The 19,283-nt window shown below is 37.4% G+C and overlaps 4 protein-coding genes and 1 pseudogene across 8 annotated transcripts; 4 read left to right on the top strand and 1 right to left on the bottom strand.

The window, feature by feature from the left end:
- The first annotated feature begins 165 nt into the window (after positions 1-165).
- LOC149017906 (methylesterase 3-like) lies at positions 166-1,582 on the top strand. Its single transcript, XM_089152235.1, has 3 exons — positions 166-727; positions 804-941; positions 1,041-1,582. The coding sequence occupies exons 1-3, from the start codon at positions 374-376 to the stop codon at positions 1,320-1,322; spliced, it is 774 nt and encodes a 257-aa protein (XP_089008361.1). The 5' UTR covers positions 166-373; the 3' UTR covers positions 1,323-1,582.
- Positions 1,583-3,747: 2,165 nt separating this feature from the next.
- Positions 3,748-4,968, top strand: LOC149017905 (salicylic acid-binding protein 2-like). 2 transcript variants are annotated; one of them, XM_089152233.1, is made up of 3 exons: positions 3,748-4,146; positions 4,368-4,505; positions 4,594-4,968. In XM_089152233.1, exons 1-3 carry the CDS (start codon positions 3,793-3,795, stop codon positions 4,873-4,875), a joined length of 774 nt encoding a protein of 257 aa, XP_089008359.1. In that variant the 5' UTR covers positions 3,748-3,792; the 3' UTR covers positions 4,876-4,968. The 2 variants fall into 2 exon arrangements, with proteins under 2 accessions (XP_089008359.1, XP_089008358.1); XM_089152232.1 differs by having other exon boundaries at positions 4,365-4,505.
- A 163-nt stretch (positions 4,969-5,131) lies between these two features.
- LOC149017904 (salicylic acid-binding protein 2-like) lies at positions 5,132-6,345 on the top strand (annotated as a pseudogene). The gene is made up of 3 exons (XR_016172872.1): positions 5,132-5,482; positions 5,577-5,714; positions 5,941-6,345. The product of XR_016172872.1 is annotated as a salicylic acid-binding protein 2-like (transcript).
- Positions 6,346-6,975: 630 nt separating this feature from the next.
- On the bottom strand, positions 6,976-16,966 carry LOC149017903 (golgin). 3 transcript variants are annotated; one of them, XM_089152229.1, is made up of 14 exons: positions 16,793-16,966; positions 16,642-16,704; positions 16,470-16,523; positions 16,222-16,317; positions 14,882-14,968; positions 14,211-14,780; positions 13,088-13,570; positions 10,219-10,280; positions 10,018-10,126; positions 9,705-9,784; positions 9,107-9,436; positions 8,056-8,128; positions 7,359-7,940; positions 6,976-7,250 (listed from the first exon to the last, which is right to left on the bottom strand). In XM_089152229.1, the coding sequence occupies exons 1-12, from the start codon at positions 16,853-16,855 to the stop codon at positions 8,077-8,079; spliced, it is 2,049 nt and encodes a 682-aa protein (XP_089008355.1). In that variant the 5' UTR covers positions 16,856-16,966; the 3' UTR covers positions 6,976-7,250; positions 7,359-7,940; positions 8,056-8,076. The 3 variants fall into 3 exon arrangements, with proteins under 3 accessions (XP_089008355.1, XP_089008354.1, XP_089008356.1); XM_089152228.1 differs by lacking the exons at positions 6,976-7,250; positions 7,359-7,940; positions 8,056-8,128 and having other exon boundaries at positions 8,504-9,436; XM_089152230.1 differs by lacking the exons at positions 6,976-7,250; positions 7,359-7,940; positions 8,056-8,128; positions 9,107-9,436 and adding an exon at positions 9,455-9,585.
- Positions 16,967-16,989: 23 nt separating this feature from the next.
- Positions 16,990-19,181, top strand: LOC149017902 (Pentatricopeptide repeat (PPR) superfamily protein). Its single transcript, XM_089152227.1, has one exon. It carries the CDS (start codon positions 17,022-17,024, stop codon positions 19,116-19,118), a length of 2,097 nt encoding a protein of 698 aa, XP_089008353.1. The 5' UTR covers positions 16,990-17,021; the 3' UTR covers positions 19,119-19,181.
- Positions 19,182-19,283: the final 102 nt, after the last annotated feature.

Here is a 19,283-nt window from a genome sequence, read left to right as displayed (position 1 = left end):
ACATTTTTCAACGAAGCTGCAGACGCTTTTTGCGAACAACCTCAATAAATATATGTCTACCAAAAAAAAAAAAGGTGATGACAAAGAAATGACCCCAAGAAGACTTAGATGACACCTATTGATTAAAGCCTAGTGACAGCTAAGGATAGAAAGTAGACGGTTGTAATAGTCCTACCCAGCATGGGACTCAAATTGATTTTCTTGGTTCTTTATGTATTTTTTTTTTAGATTTTATTAATAAAGATTCCTTTCTATCCAAAACATATCATCCAGCTTATTATTCTAGCCATATGTAAGCAGATTATCATCTCATATCCAGAATTCAGAAAACACCCCCAATTAAGCACAAAGAGAAAGTTGGAGAGAGTGAGAGATGGTGCATTTTGTTCTAGTACATGGTTTATGCCATGGAGCATGGTGTTGGTATAAGATCAAGCCTGCATTAGAGAGTGCAGGACATCGAGTGACAGCAATCGACCTTGTGGCTTCAGGGATCAACATGACTAAAATAGAAGAAGTCCACACCATGGCTGAGTACACACAGCCTTTGACGGAATTAATGGCTTCCCTTCCTCCAGGAGAGAAGGTAACCCTGGTAGGACACAGCTTGGGTGGCTACAATCTGGGTCTTGCCATGGATAGATTTCCTCACAAGATAGCAGTAGCTGTTTTCCTTACAGCTTTCATGCCTGATTCTGCACATCCCCCATCTTATGCCCAAGATAAGGTAGGTACCTCATATTCTCTCTCTCTGTCTCTGTCTGGTTCTAATTTGCTAATTTGGTTCATCCATATGTCAACAGCATTTGGAGACAGTCCCAGCAGATTTCTGGTTAGACAGTCACAATTCTTCTGATATGCACCCTGTGAAGCCAAAAACTTTAACTCTATTTGGCCCCAAATGCATGGCCTCTAGATTTTATCAACTTTGTTCTTCACAGGTAAATCATTCTCTCCGCCTCTAACTCCACACGCACAGGCCAGGTATACTAACTAAAAGTCCCCCCCCCCCTCTTTTGGTGTTACTCTACAATTGGAAGGACTTGGCACTGGCAGAGATGATGATAAGGGTTGGATCCTTATACCGAGAAGATCTATCAAAAGAGAAACCACTATCCAAAGAGGGGTATGGATCAGTTAATCGAGTTTACATCATATGCAGTAAGGATTTAACAATCACAGCGAATTTCCAGCGTTGGCTGATTGAGAATAATCCACCCAGAGAGGTGATGGAGATAGAAGATGCTGACCATATGCCTATGATGTCAAAGCCCCATGAACTGTGTTGCTGCCTCTTGGACATTGCCAACAAATATGATTGATTCAGTCTCATAAACCCTAGTCCGGCATAGCCTGGTTATGCACCATTTGTGGCACAGCCTTTTTATCATTTTTGTTTGTTACTTCTTGCTGTTTTTTCTAATATGACATCTTTACCTCTCATATGCCTTATTCCAAAGAAAGGTAACTGAGCCTGGGTTTTCATTTTGTCAAGGTCTCAATAAAATATCGATATTTCACTGTGAAATTTTGAAAATTTTAATGGTTGTGTAATACAAATTGTAATGTGTAACTTTTAAATTATGATTGAGATTTGACTAATTCTCAGTGTTTGTCTTGTATTTTAATGAAAATTTCAATGTTTTCTTGTATATCTATAGTTAGATTTTTGAAAATACATGATCCAACTTTGTCCACATACATTTGGGCATGTATGAACCAAAAAGATTTTATGCACACAACCCCGAGTTGGGCACGAAATAACTGACCCCCTAGTGTGCCAAAAACTACAAGGGGGGTATTCCACTCTGCCAATGACCATTAGTGAAATTCAAACAAAATTTATAATATGACCAAATTACCCCTTATATGTTGAAGTGACTCATCCTATTCTCAAAGAACCACACAGGTGGGTGAAGTCACCCATCTTTTTCCTTCACGCCCCATTGCGAGAAACCACCCACCACCCAAAAAGAAAAAATGAAAAAAAAAAAATTTGAAATTAAATCTGTATTTCAATTCAAATAATTATGCGAGGGACCATCTTGATCACCTGATTAGCCCCTCAAACACCATCAACGATCTGCAACAATGTTAATTAAACCTTCAAGAAAGAGGTGTAAGGGGGAATTTAGACTTCTACCAGGACAGATAGAGGATTCGAACTTTTTGTCACGTATAATAGTTTGGCCTATTTCCATTCAATGATTGAATCTAACTATACTTCATCTTGTTTTGAATAAACAATTAAATAAAAGAAAAGGTTGTAGTAATTGTGTGGCCTAATACGTGACGTTATTTTATTTGCACATTTACATTGGACATTTCTACGATTATTTTGTTTAGATGTGGCATTTATTCTTTATGGCACTTTATGTAATTATTTAGTCCATTAGAATGTTTGGACTGATTTTATGGATAATCATTCAATCTGAACTACTTTGTAGTCTTCAACTTAACCACCCCCATCATAATGTAATACATACGTAAATATACATTACAAGTTAAAATTGCTCAGACTATGAGAGACTTGCAAACTCGTTTCTCTATGGTTAATACACTTTGAATTTTGTGGAATCCATCCATGTAAAGGTTACGCGTACATTGAATGTTGATCTTGTGACTAATGTTTTATGGCGTGTGAATTGATAATTACAAAAGTGTACACGTATTTAAGTATTGTCTTTTAAAAGAATTTATGATAAAGTGATTTTGCGAATTTATTTTTATTTATTAGTAAAAACTTATTTATTTTCTTCACTATTTTTACAAAACTAATAATTTTAGTTTCATAATTCTTTTAAGATATTTTAGTAATTATTAATATAAGCTTTAAAGACATTCTAAATATCGGCATTAGGTGACTAACATCTCACTTAGGATTGTAAAGATATAAATATCTCAAGGTCACACAAGTAAAGAATTTTTTCTTTTAGAAGCTCGAAATACCAAATGATGGTATTTGTCCAGCTAGGTGAGCATCCAGATTGCTTGTGTGATCATTGGCCTCTTCAATGACTTTATCTTGCGGTAGTCATCTTCAATCTTTGTCCTTTATATCGTTTTATTTCATTGGTGGAAGATCTTCTTCCTTCTTCTATATTAATTTTATAAAGTTAAAATACATCTTTATATGGTATGATTTTATCAAAATGCATTTTTTTTTTTTTTTTTTGAAGCTGAGGTTCATCCAAGCCAGTTTGCGTGCACCTTGATTACATCCTCGGGGGGAGACGCAGGATCGAATCCATGACCTCCACTGAAAAATATGAATTTCTACCACTCTATCAATCCTGCATTAGCAATAAAACCCAGAGGAAAGACTCCAGAACACTAGCTAATTTTCATTAAATAATTTTAATTCTATATGGTGTTGTAGCTAATTTTTCAATTAAAAACCCCGGAGGGAGACTCCATAAGACTAACTAATTTGATTAAATAATCTTGATTCTATATGGTGTTGTAGTTAAGTTTTCAATTAAAAAACCCCCGAGGGAAGACTCCAGAACACTAGCTGACTACTGGAAATTGCACGCAGGGTCTTATCAACGGGCAATTAACTATGGGACCTAGTCACTTTGTCTTGATCCTCTTTTTTTTCTTTTTCCTTTTTCTTCTTAGATTCTAATATACGTGGAAGCTAGCTGAGTTCGTTTTCTTAAACAAAGATCACACACTTGTCTAGATTGTTGGACCTATTTAACCCATGAAATTGCTTATTCTAATTATAAGTAAGCAGATTATAATCTCACATCCACAGCTCAACAAAGAGGAACTGAGAGAGAGAGAGAGATGGTGCATTTTGTTCTGATACATGGTCTATGCCATGGAGCATGGTGCTGGTACAAGCTGAAGCCATTGCTGGAGAGTGCAGGGCATCGAGTTTCAGCAATCGATCTTGCAGCTTCAGGGATCAACATGGCTAAAATTGAAGAAGTTCATACCTTCTCTGACTACACACAGCCATTGATAGAATTAATGGATTCTCTTCCTCCAGGAGAGAATGTAACCCTGGTAGGACACAGCATGGGTGGCTTCAGTTTGGCTCTTGCCATGGACCTCTTTCCTCAAAAGATAGCTGTGGCTGTTTTCCTCGCAGCTTCCATGCCTGATTCTTCACATTCCCCCTCTTATGTCAGGGATCAGGTACCCTTCTCTCTGATTTTTCTTATGTTTTCTCTCTGTTTGTGCTAATTCAAACCCTGTTTTTTCTGTCCAAAAAGGATCAAGAATAGTGCTTTGCTTGATCTTTTTCTGGGTTTTATCTGGGTTACTTAAGAGTTAGGAGATTTAAAAGTGAACTCAATAGCAAATATGGATAAACAATCTTGTAATCTGCCATTCTGTTTCATTCACATAAACAGCAGATGGCACAGAGGCAACCAGCAGGCAATTATTTAGATGGCAGCCGTTCTTCTGATCTGGGCCCTGTAAACCCAGAATCTGTGATGCTATTTAGCTCCAAAATGATGGCTCTGAAGCTCTATCAACTCTGCTCTTCAGAGGTAACTCATTTTCTCTTTCTGAGTTCTAATGTCCACATACAAGTATGTCGCAACTGATTTTTTTTATTTTTCCCCCTTTACCCAAAAGGATTTGGCACTAGCAGAGTTGCTGATAAGGCCTGGATCCAGATACCAAGAAGATCTGTCAACGATGAAGGCATTTTCTAAGGAGGGTTTTGGCTCAGTTAATCGAGTCTACATTGTATGCAAAAAGGATTTGATACTTACAGAGGATTCCCAACTTTGGATGATTGAGAATAATCCGCCCAAAGAGGTGATGGAGATAGAGGATGCTGATCATATGGCTATGCTGTCAAAGCCCCACGAACTGTGTCGATGCCTCTTGGAAGTTGCCAGCAAATATAATTGATCAGTGACCACTTTTGATCTCTATATAAAGACATTTTAAATAATATTTATTTGTTTGTTTTTCCATGAAAATACTTCAAAATTTTTTTTTTCTTTCTTGGGTTCGCTTGAAGCTAAGCAGTGATCTCACATGATCTCATGTTGAAGGCCTCATCACAGAAGTTGACACGACTCTTATTTGTTTATTGCCTTATTCAAACTGAATATAAAACCATCACAACCAACAAGTGCAGAGACAAAACGAGAGAGAGAGAGAGATGCATTTTGTTCTAGTACATGGTATTGGCCATGGTGCATGGTGTTGGTACAAGCTGAAACCACTGTTGGAGAGTGCAGGGCATCGAGTTACAGCAATCGATCTTGCAGCTTCAGGGATTAACATGGCCAAAATAGAAGAGGTCCATACCTTCTCTGAGTACACAAAGCCATTGATAGAGTTGATGGAGTCGGTTCCAGAAGGAGAGAAAGTAACCCTAGTGGGACATAGCTTGGGTGGCATCAATTTGGCTTTTGCAATGGATCGGTTTCCTCACAAGATATCTGCAGCTGTGTTTCTTACAGCTTTCATGCCTGATTCTGCAAATTCCCCCTCCTATGTCTTAGAACAGGTAACCTTACCATCTCCTTCTCGTTATCCGTATTTCTGTTAATCACACTTTTACCATCTTCATGTTTTCGATCACTTGACAACAATTTATGCAGTGGGCTCCAAGCTCTACAGCAGACGGTTGGTTAGATGCTCAGTTTTCGTTGGATCCACACCCTACAAATCCAAAAGCTATCATTCGATTTGGCCCCAGGATCTTAGCAGCCACCGTCTATCAACTCTCCTCTCCACAGGTAACTCTCCCCATCTCTTTCTGCAAACATACACACTCACAGATATGCGAGTAAAAGAGCTACTTACTGCAATCTTCCCTAAAAAGATTTTACATATCAGGAAGAGTGAATTGAAACTTAACAGGTGACTTGGTTTCATATTTGTATCCTTTTCTCTTTGTGGCTCCAAAATGAATTTACTTGTCTAATACTAATACCCCACCCCCACCCCACCCAAAAAAAAAAGGATTTGGCACTAGCAGAAATGCTGGTAAGGCCTGGATCTATTCTTCAAAGAAGATCTGTCAAAGGAGAAGCCATTCTCTGAAGAAGGATATGGATCAGTGAGTCGAGTTTACATTGTATGCAAAAAAGATTCAGGGATTGCAGAGGATTACCAGCGCTGGATGATTGAGAATAATCCAGTTAAAGAGGTGATGGAGATAGAGGATGCTGGTCATATGGCTATGCTGACAAAGCCCCATGAACTGTGTTGTTGCCTGTTAGACATTGCCAAGAAATACACATAGATGATCAACAGGCGTAAACAAGAAAAAGGAGATGATGGATACTGATACAATTGTCTACGCATTATAAAACTGTCTTCTGTGGTGTTGTTCTTAATCTTTAAATATTATTGATTTAACTCAGTTTCCTGTTATGATTTCTGAGTAACTCTTCTCTTTTTTGTTACTCTTTGGGGTGTGAAAAGAAAGAGAATAAATAATACTTCAATTCATTTTTCACCTACCGATTGAAGTCATTGAACTTTTCTGATTATATTTATTTGAATGCAACTGCCTTTCTGCCTATATTTTAACTAAACGTTTTCCATCCAGATACCATTGGCTCTATTAACTGATTAAACTCTCACTGTGAAATTAAGAAAAAGCTTAACGGTTGGGAGATGGAAAATGTTGTTAAATATACTAAGATATTCAAAACGAGAAACACCAAGAGGTAGATGAAAATTGACTGAGATACACAGCTCCCATCTTCGATGCTCAATTGCTCACTTTTGTTTATGTCCATTGAGATTTTTTTTTTATTTTTTTTTTTGGGTACTGATGCTTTTTTAATACTGGAAATGAAATGATGTCTGCAAGGGTTGAACCCAAGGCCTCTCCAATGAGTAGTATGGATCTTTACCATTCAACCAATTCTGCATTGACAGCCATGAGATATGGCATCCACATTACACCACCAACCACAAGAAACACCGACCCAGAATCATAAGAATGGTCACAAGATGACGGCAGAGAGAGAGGAAGACCAATTAGAGATTTATATGCCTTGACTTGGAGAGATGATATGATTAACCTGTTTGAATTAACCTGCTTGTTTCAACATCAAGCTTCTTGAATAGTTAAGTTTCCTCCTCACACTGAAGAATCTTCCAGTATATTCCTTATTACTTGGCAGCTTGTTTCTTGTTATCTTCAATTGCTCCAAAGCTTTTATCATCAAATAATGTGGACGGGTTGAAAAAGAATGAAATGGATCCGAGTTTGTCTGTACTGGCATTTTCATGCTCTCTTACCTATCATTTTCCCAGACCTGTTGAAAGTTATAATCTAGTTCTTAGTTATTCTGTAATCACATTTGGTCATATATAAACACTCATGGGAAAGGTCAAGGAGAAAAACGATGTCTAGTGTATATCACCTGAATAATGTCGATCTCGCAAATGATATAAGGAATCAGGGATGCGCTTCAGCCTCACCCACTGACTGTCCATTTTGCACTTGTATTTTCTGACTGCTTGCATCATCCTGCAAAGACGGTGAGGGCACTGTCCTAGTGTGAGCCAACACCAAAAGCACCATGAAGTGGGGAGACTGGAGAGTACTTTTTAAGATGGACAAAATTGGTTTACTCTTGCGAGAATCCATTTAACCATTTTGCATTCATGCTAACGCTGAATAGAATCTCCAGCAACGTAACGAATAGCTAATCCACAGCTTGCCAATAATCTTCACATTCCTCCCTGCATTATGCAGCTACCTGATGTTCAATTTTCTACTAGGTATCGGTTTAATATTCAGAAGCAAGAATGATCAAATATGTAGGGATTGGACCACCCTTGTCAAATAACAGATCCGTGCCGTCCCCATACCACTTGCAGAGTGACAAAGGCTGAGCCTAATTTTGGCCTGCACCAGATCCCAGATATAGCCCCAAGAATTACTCGCCAAATGAGGTTGTCTTGCATTATCCCAGTGCATCTGATAAGCAAGGAGAATAATGCTGAAAGAACATCAACAGATAAACTTCTTAAATAAACAGAACATGATGGCACACCTTTGTATGATTATTTGAATAGATTGATGGTGATTCAGAGAAATGGCAAAGCATAACTTACCAGATCACACATCTACAAGTTTTAAGCATGCTCTATATGTTTCTGATGGCAGAGCTCTTCGAATTTCATGAAACTGCAATAAAAACTTAGCAACTCAGTATATGTCACTGCTGAATTAATTTTGTCATTATTAGTAAACTAGAACAGGTAGAAAGTTGACTTGAGAGAAATTTAAGTACAAGATACATGATTCCTCACTGCTTTGAAAGTACTGTTAGCTACCAGCATACAATGCAAAATTATGAACAAGAGTATCCACTGGGAAAAGGAAGCCAAAGAGTATGAGAAGAAAGAGAAAGGACATGCAATGCAGTATGTTGAACTATTCACCCATAGTTAAAATGTCAAATCACTTGAAACAACAAACTTAAAGGCTCTACCATCACATAGAAAGTTGACTTGAGAGAAATTTAAGGACAAGATACATGATTCCTCACTGCTTTGAAAGTACTGTTAGCTACCAGCATACAATGCAAAATTATGAACAAGAATATCCACTGGGAAAAGGAAGCCAAAGAGTATGAGAAGAAAGAGAAAGGACATGCAATGCAGTATGTTGAACTATTCACCCATTGTTAAAATGTCAAATCACTTGAAACAACAAACTTAAAGGCTCTACCATCACATAAAAGTTTTAACCAATTTAAAACTGAAACACCACGAGATAGAAACATTGCTACAACCATAGACTACCAGGCTTTCTGGGCAGAGGCGTTGATTGCTTCTCTGGATGGATCGTTTTCCCCCCATTAAGGAAGCTAGGTTGCACAGGCCTAGAGGTTCAGAGGCCTATGAACTAAGACAACAGCAGTCCAGAGTAACAGATGATATCTTCAGTGAGTTATTGTAACAGATTTAGAATTTCTTAACTGCATCCTCCATTTTCAAATACAAGCATCAATATCCTCAGGGTTTACAACAACATATTTTCACTGTTAAGACTGAAAAAATTTAATGGCATAACAAAAAATATAAAATCAGGGATCATATGCAGAACTTTGAAAGCTTGACTAACAATAATATTATAAGGGATTGTAAAGAAGTTGAAAACCTTCTCAGAAGTGCTGTTGGATTATATGGAAATAAGTTCTTTTGATGAAGATTTGTTACAGATCTTTTTAAGGACAGAAGACACTCTTTGGCTTTTTTGAAAGGCTTTGACATCTCATCATACGGACAGCTGCCAGCAGCATCATGACTTCTCTCCCAGTCCCTATCAAGTGCCACAGGTGTTTCACCATGTAGGAGATCCACTTCTCCATTAGAATCTTGGCTGTCTGGAGTGATCTTCCTTCTCTTGCAAGATGGCTGGCTTACCTCACTCTCACACAGTGAAAATTTCACAAAAAGATGCCATGATTTAAAAATTATACGGAAGGACCTGAAAAAATGAAACTAAATTTAAGAACATGAAAGAGTGACTCACCTCAATAATCACAAATCGATAATCAGTCACGGATGTATATTTTCATTCATTTCAAGAAATCATGTTTTAGTCAAAAGCAATCAAAGGAAAAGCCAAGGCTCCAACTGTTATAATAGTTAAAAAGGAAAGGTATAAGACTGTAGCAGATGAGCAGCAGTCAGAGACACTTATATCAAAACTCGAAATTGCATTCTCCAATTTGGAGGTTTGAGAATAAGGGTACCTTAAAAGGTACTTCACACAATTAACTCCAGTATCCTTTGAAATAAGGTAATCAAGAAGCACTTGGTGATCATAGTGTAACTGCAAGAACACAATAGGCCAATTAGTTTCAATTAGTTTCCCAATAAAGAAAAATTTGGAAAGGAAAAAAAAAACTTCAACACAATCTAATCAATTAAAATAGGTGAGAATCTCCTAACTGCTGGGGAAAACCAGAAGTTCAGTACTCAATTAAACTACTCAACAGGCATGAGTGCAAGTGGACACATATAGAGATACATAGGGCAGTTAGTTATTGAATTCTATATACCCACCTCAACAAGGAATAGATGGAAAAGCCGTACAGGATTAAAAACGTCTGAAAGATGAAAGATGATATCTCCGCTCACTTCCTGAAAACCCTTGTATCTTTCACTGCAGTCCCTTCATATTTACAAACAGTACAATAAGAGAGATTCTTTCACCAAAACCATATAAGGACTGGAGTAATAAGAAAGTGAAATTTTTTTGCTTACAATTGCCCAGCAGGAAAGGGTAAAGTCAACAGTTGCAAGAGCATTTCAAATAATAAATCATCCTACAATATAACAGCAAGCAAAATTAACCTTTTCAGAATAATATGGGAGAGAATAATTTAAAAAGATATTGAAGAGAGAGAGAGAGAGAGAGAGAGAGAGAGAGAAGGATCAACCGGGAAAATGGGGAATCATCTAATCAATCAGTGGTAAAGTTTAATGTATTGCCATACACAAGAGAATAACCGCAAGATCATTTGGAATGTAGACCTCCTAGAGCAATTAATGGTTGGAACACGTTGACTGTGGACCGCATAGGCTTGAACAATCCAAAATGTGGTCCATTTATACCAACACTGGTCTGTGGAACTGACCCCTGAGTCCTGACTGGACACATTTTGTGGCATATGGCTAGTCCACTGACAATCTCTTAGTTCAAATTCACATCTCACTAGCCAATCTTCTTAGTTCATTTCACATCTCTTTCTCAAAATTATGCAGTTCTAACTCCTATTTCTAGCCTTATGTTGAGTCTCTGCTGGGAGTAGGTGGGAGCTTCTTGGTTATTACTTATTAAGGTGAAGCATTCACAAATGCAGGTTCCACTGTGAAAGATATGGTTCCATTAGATATAGTCTGGTGATCCCCTGTGAACTTTCTTTGGTTTCTCCTAAACTTTTGGAGACTAATTTTAGTCATTAGCTATAAAGATGCAGTCAAGACCATAGTTGATTAAAACATGTTTAAGATCCGAGTAAAATATTGGTACCAATTTTTCCCTTATCAAATGCCAACTCCTGAACTGCTGTGAGAGGCTTCACATATTAAACACGTTTAAAACACAACTATGTATTTTATTTTTTTTCTTTAAACTGAAAAAATGCAGCAAAATTTGAACTTGCAGTGAGCTTCCTTTCTCCAGATTGACTTTGAACAGGTGGAAACTGGCAGGTAGCTTTGAGTCTCCAGAGAGGTCAGCGGGAGGATCAAGATAGCCAGAAATGTTCTTAAGCCTGACCTTACAAAAGCAGAGAGATGAGCTAAGGCAAACACCAGATCAAGTGGGCTTCGAGGTAACTAGGATCAACGAAGTTCCCCTCCAGCCAATAAAAGAGTTGAAAGAGCTAGTGGTCTTCCATTCAGTAATTCTTCTTCTTTAGTAGATCTCTAAGGGAAATGGACAGGGTTATATGTGTCCAAAGAGTGAAGAGCATGAGCAGGGCTTTTTAAGAGAAAGACGAGACAATGGTGTTGCCTTGCTAATACATGAAGCTGTCTCTAACCTGTTAGCTGTAATCTGTTTGCCATTTTTATTTAATTTTAGTTTGAACTCACATGTTCGATTGTGAAATCCAATGTCAAGTTTATAAAATAAAGAAAAGGAAAGAATGTTCTAGTTTTCCCCTCCCACCTTCTTCTCTCCAACACGTATACTGCTGCTTTCTAGGTCCCAACCATCGATCGAGTTTTCGGTCTCGAGGCCAGAGGCAGGTTTGACCTGGCCAAAAACCGAAATTTCTGGTTTTGACAAAATTTCGGCCTTAACCTGGTACTTTTTTTTGAAAAGTCAACCTGATACTTTTTCTTTATCTTTTTTTATTTCGACCCTAAGTTTTGAGCCTTATATGACCTCAATTTCATCTAATTTCTTGCCTCCTACCTATTTGAAGCATATTAAACACAATGGAACATATTTTTCCAAAAAAAAAAAAAAAACCACTGAGAAATTATCATTGAAGTATACTAAAAAATGACTGGTTCCAACAAGGCAACAAGTACAAATTGTATTACATACAGGCATAGAATCATCAACATTCAACATACATGAATTGTTTGATAGAATATTTACATATACAAGAAGTCAACAAAATACAATGAATAACTAAATCAAGTGATGGTGTTTCACTTATATTGAGTTAAGCTCATATATCATGTATACATATGTATTTTTTTAAATAAATAACTTTTAAAATAAAAAAATAATAGCAATAATATTAAAAAAAAAATTAATACACAATCATAGATCATAATCCTAGACTAACCATACTAATTTCAAAGCAATGCAAGATCATTTAAGGCATGAATAAAACAAAAATTAAAAAACGGAAGTTTGGAACTGTTGAGTATGGCTCATGTTTCACATTTTGTTGTCAATGGAATTTCATTGTAGTTTGGGCTTGGGGCCATGAATAGCTATTGTGGCTTAAAAGGTGTTTGAAGGCAATAGAGGTGTGTGAAGGCAAAGGATTTGTAAATTAGGTGAAAATATGACAGAAATCAACAAAAACCAAGAAAAAACAAGTTGGAGTGTCAAAACAACCTAGCTAGGAAACGGGGAAATCGTTGAAACCTGTGAAATTTCAGTCGAAATATTGTACCAAAACGAAATTTTGAGAATTTCATTTCGATTTGAAAATATGTAGGCATTTCAACCAAAATTTTGCATGTTTTGGTCGAAATTTATTCCATGGGCCCAACATTTAAAAATATAAACATACACCTGTCAGTTTTTTTCTTTTTTACCTTTTCTTGAAATGTTTGACTTTTTTAACTATTCTGCTTTGATTTGTTAGTTATTTTAAACATGATGTCCCAAACAAACTCTTTGTCATTGCCATTTTAACTGTGGTCAAAACTGAAAAGTGCCCCAGCTAGACCAAGGATTTGGCTATGAATGGGTTTATGGGCTTCTGGTTACTTACTTAAATGTCATTACTCATCATAGTCCATTTGTAATTAATTAGAAAGCAAATTAGAGGTCAGCATTATAGTAACAAAAATTATGATTTAGCATTCCATGCTTTTGAAATGTTTCCAACACTTGAAAAAAACAAAAAATTTAACTTTCCAGTAGACAGGATGGACATACCTCATGTATAAATAGCTGAAGGAAGGACATGGCAAAGATGTTACAATTTTCCAAGTACGAAGGATAGCTTTTATATGCTTCCTGAGGCAGATGCACTCTAAACCATTTAGAAAGTTCTGAGATACCCTTCTTCCCACAGAAACTTTCAGGGTCAGGTTGTGACTCGCAGTTCACACGAAAATTTGAAGTCGAGCAAGCACATTCCTTATTGGTTTCTTGACCAATGGAAACCAAATGCAAAGAACATTTAAGGAAAAGAAAGATGGCCTGTCTCTGTAAGTGACAAGTGCTTGTTGTAAATATTTCTACATCGGGAACACTTGTCAGAAACGGAGATCCATCAACACAATTATCAGAAAGAGCGTCACGAGCAGAGATAGGAAGGAGTATGAGGTCTTCAAAGAATGAATGAAGCAATTCCAACCACAAAACAAGGGTGGGACATTCCCAAGTAATTTGAAAGCTAAGCCTGATCATTAACATCTGCATAATCACAACATAGTTGAATAGAACCACCCAGTGTAAGATAAGACCAGGGAACAGGATGTTAGAGCCTCAGAAACTTGAAAGATTTAAGCAAAAGACCTTAGTGATTACTCCCACAATTAGGAGAATTGAGAAACAAAGAAAGATGCAACATATACATATGGTCAACAAGGATGCGTTATCATGTACAGCAATGCACCAGAAGATAGAAACCTGAAAATAGTTGAGCACTCATACTAACTATGCAACCAATCCAGCCAGCAAAGCCCCAAAAACCAAAAAGGAGGGGACCTAGAGCATGAGTTTCCCACCATTGCAGGGTCTGGGAGAGTCATAGTGTACGCAGCCTATACCTGCTTTCACAGAGAGGCTGTGTTCATTATGACCTTCGACCCTGCAGTGGAGGGAGCCTGAAATCTTTATAAGTAAATATTCTGAAGGGTAAGCCATGGTGGTAAACATGGCAGACATGCAAAAGGTGTGTCGGAAAAGCACAAGAAATATCTCCTAAGTATGCATTATATATGCCAATTCTTTTGTTTAGAAGGGAAATATTAGATTTATATGTTACAATTTGAATAATGCAACTATGTCTTATTGAAGATCTATAAACAGAGTACTGAAAGTAAATGCATACCAACATCTTGTGTTTCATGTATTGATGAATGCGTAAGTTGTCAAAATCCCCTTGCTTGTAGAAACACCAATTTAAAAGCTTAGGGACAAGGTAGAAGATCTTAACAATAACAGCTCTGGATTCCACCAAATCATTTTGCTCAACCACAGAACAGAAAAGTTGAAGTAGCCCTCCAAAAAACAAAAACCTTGACTCCGGTGAACAAATGTTTTTGGGTAACACAGCTCCAGTAGAACTTATCTGTAATTCACTAGTCTGACCAACAGGAATCTCATTCAGCAATTCCCAACATACATTTGAGATCAAATTCATGTATACGGTTAAAAGATCACCATCATTGTATTGCTTCAAATATTTCACAATATTACGCAATACTCTAAAAAGACCAGTCATGGTATGCAAATTTGCATATACTAGTCTTGAACGCAAATTTGAAACAAGACTCAATGCATTACACTCTGAACCTGTGGCCCTAGATGTCGATGACACTGTCAAGGATGAAAAATTGTTGGAGACTGTCACTTCTAAACAGACGCATAACAAATAAAGAAATCCACTCCATTTGTTTCCCTGAAAACATAAAGGCGAATAAAAAGATGATATTGCCATCTGAAACAAACATTATAGGCAGGAATGATTAAAATATTCCCAGGCTAGTCATTGAAACATACAGCTTTAGCAATAAATTTCGAGATGACCACAAGAAGATTTTCTGCCAGATGTTTAACATATTGACTTCCGACTCCCAAAAAATTTGCCTAGCAAAGAGAAGATCAGATGTTAGATGCTACAGAATAGACAATATGGTAGAAGGTGCACTTCGCACAACAAAGCAGCACTAAAAGAATCAGAAACAAGCTGAGATATTACCCAAGATCAAAATATGGGCGTCTTACCTAACAGCAGTTGAATACCTTATTCCTAATAAATTTAATCATTACAAATAATACATTCTCAATGACTTCATCATTTTCTAAGAAAAATTATAGAAATGTCTTGAACTGTGAGTAGCATGGTGAGACAGATGGTCAGAAAGTTTGTGTATGGAGAACATACAGCGGGTAGAACATTCAAGTAAGAAGATATTTCAGTTAAGTATTCAAATATTTTGTTTACCCATAAATAAACGATTTTTAATACAAATACTTTTAAATAATATGGAAAATCAAAATAATACAGAATACATGAAATATTTCTCACTGAAAAAACAGAATACAGGGCTACATAAAATTATACCTTCAGAAAATGCACACCCAGAAGAAAATATTATAAGAATTTACTACGGATTCACACACATTTAAAAAGAAAAAAAGTTAAATAACTTGAAAATTGACAGCTCAATAGAACAACTCCACTAGTAAATCTACAGGAGGAAGCAGTTAGGCAGTAAGTCTGAAATAAATACCATTCTGAAAGCCATACAGATGATGAATTTATGAATATCATGACACTGTCAAATTAATCACCCTTTCTTAAGTGAAATTATTGTTTCTTTGATATGGATATGAAAAAGTGAGCCTTACACAAAGGAGCCAAATGTAGGGTACAGTCAAACCAACAGTTGGATATGAAATATACCCCTCAAGTTCTCAACCACATAGTTCACTAAGTATCAATTTTTTTGTTCTTGGCCTCTGAAACAAAAAAAAAATCTTTTTTTAAATAAAGGTAGAGGCCACTAGACGAAAGTTTACCAAAGGGAAAACAAATTACAAACTATGCAGTTTGAGCACCATCTGAATTGCCATATGGAAGATATTTAAGGATAAATAAAGAAACCATCAGCTGTCCCTCCATTTTCACTACATACATACATATCACTATGGTACAGAGTTTAGATGCACTAGACTACGTTATAATATATTGTTGGTAAGTGCCAAGTAATTAGTACAAGAAGATAACAAGAACATTCGATCAAGATAACCCCATAATAATTATGTACGACAAACCAATGAACTAAATGTTAAAGAGTTCCAGTACAAGAGAGAAGTAACCGTTTAAAACATTATACCACAAGAGATACAATTTCCACTAGGCAGCTATGTTCTCCAGGTGCTTCAAATTCAGGAAAGCATTTAACATCAAAAGCACGATTCGCCACAATTTCCTGTAAGAAATGTCACCCTATGATTCATTAGCACTCAACTTCTTCTATGTTTCATCAGGGAAAAATTCTAAAAATCACCAAAAGAAACAAATAACTAAATCTAGATATCATATGATTTAGGTTTCAACAGGATTAGTAGTATTAGAAATTACATTGTCGGAATTGGACTCCATTTCATCTTCCCAACGCTGAATTTCTCTAGAAATCTGAAAAGGAAACGCGGAAACATAAACATTAACTTAGGCTGATAGAGGAGCAGCTTGGAGGAAAAATAAATCCACTGAAGTCAGGGCTAGAGAAAAGAATGAAGAATGATCCAATAACCTTAGATATAGTAATAAGAAGCTCTTTCTCTTCATTCTTCGTTAACTCAACTGATTGCTTCTCCTGCAGCAGTGTTGCAAAGAGAAATCGATGATAAAGAAGAAACCAATAGACTTGATATTCAAGAAAGAAACGAGACGATAAAACTGACCGAGTACGGACGAAGAACTTTGATCAGCGAACAGAGTCGCGAGAGTTCAGGGCTGCAACTCATTTTCTTCGACCGATGTTTGCCGTGTATTTTGTTTCCTTTTCAAGAAATCTCAGGTTTGAGCTTCCTTGAAAAGGCGGCTCGACCAAACCAGACGGTCCGGTCCGACTTTTGACCGAGATTTAAAATCCAACGGAACGCTCTCTTTTTCAAAACTCTTAACAGTATAATGAAACATGAAACTTCGTTCTTGGCGGCAATCGTTCAGAAATGCTCTTCCACCACCTCAATAAGGATAGCCCGTCAACTACATGCTCAAATACTTATCATCTCTGCTACTTTCACGTCTCCATTTGCGTCGCCTTTCTTGTACAACAACCTTCTCTCCATTTATGCGAAATGTGGTTCTCTCCACGACTCCCAACGCGTGTTCGACAGAATGCCTCAAAGAAACATTGTATCTTTCAATGCCCTCATATCTGCCTACTCTCGACTACCCCACCATGCCCTTTCTGCCATTCGATTGCTCACTGTAATTAAAAATGAAGGCTTTATACCAAATAATTTGACCTTCTCGAGTCTAATCCAAGCATCTTCTTTACTGGAGGAGCATTTCCTGGGCTCAGCTCTCCACTCCCAAGTTGTGAGATACGGCTTCTTAAATGGTGTGTGTGTTCAGACCTCCCTACTAGGGATGTACTCAAATTGCGGTGATCTGGAGTCTGCAAACCAGGTCTTCAGGCATATCGTTGATAGAGATGCTATTGCTTGGAACTCTATAATTTTCAGTAATTTGAAGAACCAAAAAATCATGGAAGGAATTCAAGTTTTTGGAAGTATGGTCAAGGATGGTATGATTCCTACCGATTTTACGTATTCAATGGTTCTTAATGCTTGCAGCAGAATAAGAGATGGTGCAAGTGGAAAAGTCATCCACGCCCATGTAATTAAATCTGATTCACCAGCTGACGTGCCTTTGCAGAATGCCCTGCTTGACATGTATTCTAGTTGTGGAGAAACAGAGACTGCATGGTATGTCTTCAAAAACATTAAGAACCCAGACCTTGTTTCTTGGAACTCAATGATATCTGGGTATTCAGAAAGAGGAGTTGGAGATAAGGCCATGGACCTGTTCATCCAATTACTAAGAACATCTTTCAAAAAGCCAGACGAGTACACTTATGCAGCTGTCATCTCAGCATCTGGAATGCTACCATCTTCAGGTATTGGGAAGCCCCTCCATGCGCAAGTTGAGAAAACTGGATTTCAGCAAAGTGTTTTTGTAGGAAGTACACTAGTTTCCATGTATCTTAAAAATGGTGACACGGGTTCTGCTGAAAAGATTTTCAGTTTAGTTCCAGAGAAAGACAATATACTCTGGACAGAGATGATCACAGGTCATTCTAAACTGGGAGATGGTGAAACTGCACTCAAGTATTTCTACTACATGCAGCAGGAAGGCCATAAGGCTGATAGCTTTGCCCTAAGCAGTGCTTTGAGTTCATCTGCTGATCTTGCAACTCTTATACAAGGTGAAATGCTCCATGCTCTGGTGGTAAAAACGGGTTACCGTACAGATGTATTTGTATGTGGAAGCTTGATTGATATGTATGCAAAAAATGGCAACCTTCAAGCTGCTCAGTTAGTATTCTCCGGTAGCATTTACCCTGATTTAAAATGCTGGAATTCATTGCTTGGAGGATATAGCAACCATGGGAAAGCAGATGATGCTTTCAAGCTATTTGATGAGATGATGCAGCAAGGTCTAAAACCAGATGAAGTAACCTTTATTTCTCTGCTCTCCGCCTGCAGCCATCGTGGCTTAGTTTCAAAAGGGAAGTTCTTCTGGAACTATATGAAGGAAAACAACTTAGAACCAGGTCCTAAGCACTACTCGTGCATGGTAAGCTTATTAGGAAGAGCAGGGTTATTGCAGGAAGCGATGGATTTGATCTTAAAATTGCCTACTGGTTACAGTTATCCTGAGCTGTGGAGAATTTTGCTGAGTTCCAGTGTTATTTACAAAAACTTGGGAATTGGAATCAGTGCTGCAGAGGAAATACTGAGATTAGAACCAGAAGATAATGCAACACATATCTTGCTTTCAAATCTCTATGCTGCTGTGGGGAGATGGGATGCTGTTGCTGACATTAGGAAAAATATCAAGAGATTGATGTTGGAAAAGGATCCAGGGCTAAGCTGGATAGAGGTCAGAGACAGCACTCATGCTTTCTCTTCTAATGACCAAACCCACCCACGAGTAAATGAGGCCGAAGCCGAATTGTATAGACTCTATGGAAACATCACAGGATTGGAAACACATTGACTGTACACTGCATGAACAGCTAGGATAGAAGTCAGAGGGGCTTGCTTTTCTCCTCAGATACATGTTCTATTGAATTTTGGGAGTTCAGTTGTGACCAGAATTGTCCCATGATGGAAAGGCAAGTTCTGTGGAGACAGAAATACAGGATCTGTGTATGGTATATAG

This window comes from Hakea prostrata, chromosome 4 (assembly GCF_041222555.1).
Source record: "Hakea prostrata isolate BN-2017 chromosome 4, UWA_Hpros_2, whole genome shotgun sequence".
Lineage (NCBI taxonomy): Eukaryota > Viridiplantae > Streptophyta > Magnoliopsida > Proteales > Proteaceae > Hakea > Hakea prostrata.
The sequence above is the reverse complement of the archived record's forward strand: the minus strand, read 5'-3'. Positions and strand labels throughout refer to the sequence as shown.

Excerpts from the sequence above, each read along its gene's own strand:
- LOC149017905 (XM_089152232.1), top strand. The coding sequence starts at position 3,793 with ATGGTGCATTTTGTTCTGATACATGGTCTATGCCATGGAGCATGGTGC. Across the intron at positions 4,147-4,364 it reads CCTCTTATGTCAGGGATCAG|CAGATGGCACAGAGGCAACC; the intron begins GTACCCTTCTCT and ends TCACATAAACAG. Across the intron at positions 4,506-4,593 it reads ATCAACTCTGCTCTTCAGAG|GATTTGGCACTAGCAGAGTT; the intron begins GTAACTCATTTT and ends TTTACCCAAAAG.
- LOC149017906 (XM_089152235.1), top strand. The coding sequence starts at position 374 with ATGGTGCATTTTGTTCTAGTACATGGTTTATGCCATGGAGCATGGTGT. Across the intron at positions 728-803 it reads CATCTTATGCCCAAGATAAG|CATTTGGAGACAGTCCCAGC; the intron begins GTAGGTACCTCA and ends ATATGTCAACAG. Across the intron at positions 942-1,040 it reads ATCAACTTTGTTCTTCACAG|GACTTGGCACTGGCAGAGAT; the intron begins GTAAATCATTCT and ends TACAATTGGAAG.
- LOC149017902 (XM_089152227.1), top strand. The coding sequence starts at position 17,022 with ATGAAACATGAAACTTCGTTCTTGGCGGCAATCGTTCAGAAATGCTCT.
- LOC149017903 (XM_089152228.1), bottom strand. The coding sequence starts at position 16,855 with ATGAGTTGCAGCCCTGAACTCTCGCGACTCTGTTCGCTGATCAAAGTT. Across the intron at positions 16,705-16,792 it reads AAGTTCTTCGTCCGTACTCG|GAGAAGCAATCAGTTGAGTT; the intron begins GTCAGTTTTATC and ends ACACTGCTGCAG. Across the intron at positions 9,437-9,704 it reads TGTGTGAAGTACCTTTTAAG|GTCCTTCCGTATAATTTTTA; the intron begins GTACCCTTATTC and ends TCATTTTTTCAG.